The sequence below is a fragment of the Callorhinus ursinus genome, unplaced genomic scaffold (assembly GCF_003265705.2).
Source record: "Callorhinus ursinus isolate GAN/ISIS: 27379988/994484 unplaced genomic scaffold, GSC_fseal_2.0 scaffold9, whole genome shotgun sequence".
Lineage (NCBI taxonomy): Eukaryota > Metazoa > Chordata > Mammalia > Carnivora > Otariidae > Callorhinus > Callorhinus ursinus.
In genome coordinates this window covers 6,936,483-6,942,880 of record NW_027397071.1, presented here as the reverse complement: position 1 = coordinate 6,942,880, position 6,398 = coordinate 6,936,483, and the positions used below count along the sequence as shown (strand labels likewise).

The window sequence follows — 6,398 nt, the reverse complement described above, 5'->3', positions numbered from 1 at the left end:
TGACCTCATCCTTTGCTCCAAGACTCCACCCTGCCTGCCCGGGAGTCCTGCCTTTGCAGACTGGGGACCAGCCTGGCAATCAACTTGGGAGAGATGGGACTCTAGGCTCACGGCCAAGACAGGGACCAGGAGAGAAAGACAGGAAGCTGCCACACATATGTTGGGGCCTGTGGCCTTTATTCGTGCCCCCCACCAAGTAGAGCCAGAGACAAGGTCCCTGTCCAGAGACGCCAGGGACCCGGGGCTTGGGGTTACACCCTCCCAGTCCCCTACCCCAGACACTCCTGTAAGCCAGAAGTGTGTAAAGTGCTGGTGTGTGATGATCCTCTGGGGAAGGCCTAAGGGATCGAGAGCCCCACCCCTGGACTGAGGCAGCAGCAGGAGGGACTCTGTTCTGGAAGGGCAGGAATTTGCCCTAGGTACCCAGAGTGTGGGGAGGGAGGGCCGGCCTACCACCACCACCACCACCTTGGGGGCTGGTGGCGCTGGGGAAACTCAGATGCAGTCCTGGGCTGGAGGGAGCTGAAAAGGGAGGCTTCCACGAGGAGCCCTAAGAGGGTGGGGCCAGGAGGTGGGCAGCTTCTGCACCCCTGGGAAGGGAAGGGGGGGGAATAGGGGAGGCCTGGGTGGTCTCAGAGAATGGGACAACCCCTCCGGCGCTTATTCTTGCGAACCTGGAGGCCGGCCCGAGTGGCCATCTCGAATACCTCCCTCACCCCCTCCTTGGTCTTGGCTGAGCACTCGAGGTAGCCAAAGGCACTGATCCGGTTTGCCATGTCCCGGCCCTCCTCAGATCGCACGGGTTCCTGAGAAGACAGAAGGCCAGAGGTCAAAGGACGCCGCTGGCTAAGTGTACCTCTCCCCACTTTACCTGTAAAGTGTAACTAGAACAAATAATCTCCTCCAGCCCTCACCCCACAGAGCACCCAAGCCCCAGCCACCCTGGGCAGTTTCTAGGCCAGGACCCGAGCCACTAACATTTACATTAAAAATTGTCTCCATTGGCCCCATATCCATGGTACACCCTCCTCTGCCCCGAACAGTATCCAGCGCCTCCTAACCAACCGCCCCCACCTCTGTTCTCACGTTTCCAATCCAGGCTCTAGGCCTGCCAAAGGAATTTCTCTAACATACAGGTGTGACCCAGCTTAAAACTCTGCCATAATTATCCTTCCAGGATAGTCTGTATTCCTCATCCTGGCAACTTCATATAGACTCTAGTCCTCTGGCCAGAGAGCCACTTAACCAGGTAAGCCAGGGCCCTCACTCCATGGGCTTTCCAACCATTTCCAATGCCCATACCTTCCCAGGTGTACCCTGATGGCTCAGCCTGCACACCCCGAGCAGAACACCTATTGTCAGAAGCTGTCTATGAGTACAGGGGTACTCTTAATAGTCCCAACCCAAACCGAATGGACAACAGATGAAGACATTAAAATGCCAGGTGACCTTGGACAAGTCACTCCGTTCCCTCACAATTTCATCAGGACCTGAGACTGAGGACCCTGCTGGGGTTCTTCCTCACCGGGGAGGAGGAGGCAAACCTGACCACCTCACAAGGGGAGGTCAGCTGGAGAGTAGGCTCTACAAGGGTCATCAGCCCCTCCAGGGGCTCCTGGCCTGGCCACCCCACCCACCTGCTTCATCTTGGCCAGCTCTCTCCTGGTGTGCTCATCCTGTCTCAGATCCTTCTTATTCCCCACCAGGATGATGGGCACGTTGGGGCAGAAGTGCTTCACCTCCGGGGTCCACTTCTCAGGAATGTTTTCTGCACAGATGTGTCCCAACAGGTGTCGGTGCCTCCACTTAGGCTAGAAAGCTCCCTCCCCCACCCCCAGGGCCCCCTTCTCTCCCCACAGCAGTGTTAGAGGCTCTTGGGCACAACAGTCCCTTTCACAGCTGAGCCCCCCCCACAGTACCCCCACCCACCAAGCCCTCCCAAGGGCCAGCGTCCTCCCAGCGCAGGAGGCTGACAGCACCCCATCTCCGAAGGTGGCTGAAATGAGCCGAGATGACAGCTACCTCGGGTTGGTTGATTCCAAGGGCTTCTCAGTGCCCTTCCTCCAACGCCCTCACCCCCACCTCACCCAGGCTGTCGGGGCTGTCGATGGAGAAGCACATGAGGATGACGTCAGTGTCCGGGTAGGAGAGAGGCCGCAGGCGATCATAGTCTTCCTGCCCGGCTGTGTCCCACAGAGCCAGCTCCACCTGACGCACAGGGCCAGTGAGCAGCTGCCTGAGGGCCCCAGTTCCACCCCTCCCCTGCCACCCAGAGGTCCTCTGAAACCACTGGTCCTTTAGGTTCACTCAACATCTCTCTCCTGAGCACTTGCTCTGTGCCAGGGACAATGCGAGTCACCGTCACACAACGTAAATAAGGTGAGTTTCTAGAAATCCTGAGACGGGTCTTGGATCTTTATGTAGTTTAGGAGCACCATGATTTGATTTTAAGTCACAAAGACCTTTGAAGGAAGCCTTACCCTTATCCCCATTTTGCAGTCGGAGGGACTTAAGCTCAGAGGCAAAAGGACGGGGCCCAGATTACAGAGTCAGGGCATAGAGAACCAGGAGGTGTATCTAGATTTCCTAAAACTACAATTTCGCTTCCTAACTTGTACTGGTTCCAGCAGGGGGAGAGGAGCAGGGAGTGGATGTATGGTGAGGAAGGACAGCCAAGGTCCATGGTGACAGGGCGGGGTTCCCAGGGGAGACAGGAAGGGCCTTGGCCTTCACCTGTTTGCCATCCACCTCTATGTCTGCAATGTAGTTCTCAAAGACAGTGGGGACGTAGACTTCGGGGAACTGATCCTTGCTGAAGACGATGAGGAGGCAGGTCTTCCCACAGGCCCCATCCCCCACAATCACCAGCTTCTTTCTGATCGCAGCCATGGCCCGGGGCTGACAAAAAAAAAGGCAGGGTGGATTTTGGGAAAAGCCAGGAAATCCAAAACCATTTCTCTGGGGCCCCCAAGACCTGGAAACTTGAGGCCTCCAGCAAAGAGAGGGAAAGGGGCTTGCTCAGGCATGTTTTTGCCAAGAACCAATTGTTCAGACAACTGAGCTGTCCCCCTGGGGAGATGAGAATATGGAGACAGGTCTCCCTAGACAGATTAGAATACAGAGGCGGAAGGTGGAGGAACCACCCACCTGGGAACCACCTGCTGTGGGATCCTGGACACTTAGAGGGGTGCTCGGGGATTAGGGACATGCCCGGAAGAGCCAGCTTTAATCTGCTATATATACCAGGGCTTCAAGTCAGACTTGATGCGTTACCAGGATTTTGATACTTTTAAAGTTTCATAATCCCTAGGGTCCAATCAAGAACACACTGTCCCGGGGCGCCTGGGTGGCTCAGATGGTTGGGCGTCTGCTTTCGGCTCAGGTCATGATCCCAGGGTCTTGGGATCGAGTCCCGCATCAGGCTCCCTGCTCCTTGGGAGCCTGCTTCTCACTCTGCCTCTCTCTCTCTCTCTCTCTGTCTCTCATGAATAAATAAATAAAATCTAAAAAAAAAAATCCATATGAAATCAAATTAAAAAAAAAAAGAACACACTGTCCCTCACTCAGAACAAGTCATGCCTGCCCAGTCACAAGCGAGGAGTCCCTCTCCCACAGGCTGGCAGAAGCACCCCAAGGTGACGGGTGGGTAAGGGAAACCGGGCTGAGCATTTTGACAAAAATCATCTCCCTCAGGCCCCAGAAGCCTGCAAAGGTGGATGGTGTGCTTCCCATTTTGACGCACTGGGAAAGTGAGGCTCAGTAAGGTTACGACGTGTGTTCGGAGTTGTGGCAGGGATGGCATTCAAGGCAGGGCTGTGTGAGACTCTGGGGTCTGTTGCCTTTTCTATCTATCTCCCCAGAGATGGGAAAAAGAGTAGAGGCAGGGAAACCCAGACAGAGGGCAGTGGTAGCAGCTAACTGGCTTCCCCGGCCCACCCCAAACCTGTCCCCAAAGCCAGCCCCAAGTCACACAAAGGAGGCTCAGTCCCGGCAGTGCCCACAGCCCACATTCGGGCAGTCTGCCCTCCTCCCCCCTTCCTCCTGGGCCTGGCAGCAACACTGGGTCACTCTGCCCCAGGCAGGGGACAATGACCACACTGTAGGGAACCACACATCCACCACAGCAGAGTGACTGAGAATAATCCACTAGGGAGTCCCCTCCACCCACCCCCTAGAGCAGCCCCCTCCTCCCCTCTCTGTCCAGCTCACCCCAAGGCCCTGCCCACCCCTCCCTGTGACTCAGGGCGAGGAGTCAGCTTCCTGAGGTTTCCATAGGTCCCCGGCCCCCAACACACCCGAGCAAGCATCTGCACAGTTCATCACACCTACCCAGCCTCCCTGCCCCTGAGCCGAGCCTCACTTCCTCCCTCCCTGGGGAGAGGAGCTGCCCTCCGGCCGGCTGAGGTTCCCAAGCCTCCAGCCTTGGAGGAAGAGAGGGCGGGCTCCAGAGCCGATATACCGTCGAGGCTGTTGGGAAGGGGGAGGGGGCTAGAGCCCGAGCTGGGAGGAGCTCCCAAAAAAGAGCTGAACAAGGGCCAGTAGCCTCACCAACCAGGCAGGGAGTAGTTAAGAGCGGAGGGGATGGTAACCTGATCTCTGCCCTAAACCTGGCTTTTTCTCTCAGTCCCACATCCTGTCAAACTGGGCTGAACTCTTGTACTCCCCACAGACCACCACCACCCCACAGCCCTGGCTTGGTCTGCCTTTCAGGAAAGCGAATGCTCCAAGCCCAAAGCTAGTTCTCTTCAACGGTGGGATCCTGGGTGGCCTGCCGCCTCTACACACACACACACACACACACACACACCACACACACCACACACACACACACACACACACACACACACACACACACCACACACACACACACACACACACACACACCACACACACACACACACACACACACACACACGGCACAAAACCGGGAGGAGAGGAAGTGGATATGAGTCAGAATTTATAGGAGTTGAGAGGACATGGCCACACTCTCCCTACCACAAAAGGGGCTCTCTCCTTGGTACCCCGAGAGACAGGCAAGAAGGCATTCACCATGCCAGCAGATCCCCTTCAAAAAGGGGGTACTCCCTGGAGATTCTGCCCCGGTGATCAGCTCCCCCCCACTCCTGCTAGTCCCATCAAAAAGGGGGTACTCCCTGGAGATTCTGCCCCGGTGATCAGCTCCCCCCCCACTCCCGCTAGTCCCATCGGTCCAGCTAGTTCCATTGGTCCAGCTGGGCGAAAACAAGCTGGGGTAGCCCCGCCTGGGATGGGCAGTGGTGATGAAGGGCAGTCACCCCCACGGTGAGTACCAGCTGCTAAGGTGTGAGCATGCCACTGGCCTCGGGCAGCAGGGCAGTCTAGGTGGCACCAGATGGTGGGAGCACAGACAGAATTCAGGGGCAAGGACATGCATTAAGTGACCTGGAGCCCCCAGCTCAATGAGAAGACTTTCCCTTCGGGCTCTCATTGGGCAAGAAGAGCAGCTGGCCTAGGCCAGGCCAGGACACTAGGCCCAAGGCCAACATGGCAAGAAAAACAGCTCCCTGTGAGGGGCAGACCCAGAAGAACTGCCCCACTGACCCTAAGAGGGGCACCCGAACCCTGACACACAGGCTGGAATGGAGCCCGACGTTCCTGGGGTCTTTAGGCAGACAAGACATCCCACCCTCTCTCCCCTCAAGCATTCTCTAGATTTCCAGACGACCCGGGGTGGGCTGTACCCTGCAGGCCAGCCCTGAGGGCTAGGGGAGGAACCGGATACCACCTCAACTTTAAAATCAGAAGTGAGCATAGGACTCAGCCTCAGACCCTCCCAGCCCAAAGCCCCAGGATAATCTTTAGCCAGGTTTGCGGGGTGCAAGGGAGGGAGGGGTCTGGAGGGGAGGAGATTCTTGCACACATAAAAAGGAGCTAGACCCTTCCCAATCTCCCCTACCTCCCGCCCCAGGTACACTCCAGGAACCGTCTAGGGAGGCGTCCAGACCTCTGGGAGCAGTGGCAGCCCCCCCTGGTCACACCACGCCCCTGTTCCCGCCATTCCACCGGTCCGGCCTGGGGGAATTCCCACCTCCAGGCGGATTCGTGCCCGGACTCACACCCCGGCCCAGGTCCACATCGGGCCACCCGGCCGGGGAGCCAGAGCGGCTGGACTGGGGCTCCCTCGCGGAGACCCTAAGTTGCCTCCTGGCTTCTCGCCCGGCGGGTAAGGTTCCGGGAAGCCGGGAGGGGAAGGGCAGGGACCTAGGCTCGGACACAGAAGGCGAGAGGCCCCGCGGGGCAGTTCCCGGAGTCGGGTGGGGGACGGCCCTCGCCGCGGCCCGGGGAGGGGCCAGCCGGGCCGACCCCAGCACATCCCGGCGCGCTCTGGCCGAAGCCCCCTCCCCGCCCGGCGCCCCGAG

The 6,398-nt window shown here is 58.1% G+C and overlaps 1 protein-coding gene across 1 annotated transcript; it reads right to left on the bottom strand.

The window, feature by feature from the left end:
• Positions 1-160: 160 nt before the first annotated feature.
• RHOC (ras homolog family member C) lies at positions 161-2,927 on the bottom strand. Its single transcript, XM_025872431.2, has 4 exons — positions 2,734-2,927; positions 2,088-2,208; positions 1,638-1,768; positions 161-806 (listed from the first exon to the last, which is right to left on the bottom strand). The coding sequence occupies exons 1-4, from the start codon at positions 2,887-2,889 to the stop codon at positions 633-635; spliced, it is 582 nt and encodes a 193-aa protein (XP_025728216.1). The 5' UTR covers positions 2,890-2,927; the 3' UTR covers positions 161-632.
• Positions 2,928-6,398: the final 3,471 nt, after the last annotated feature.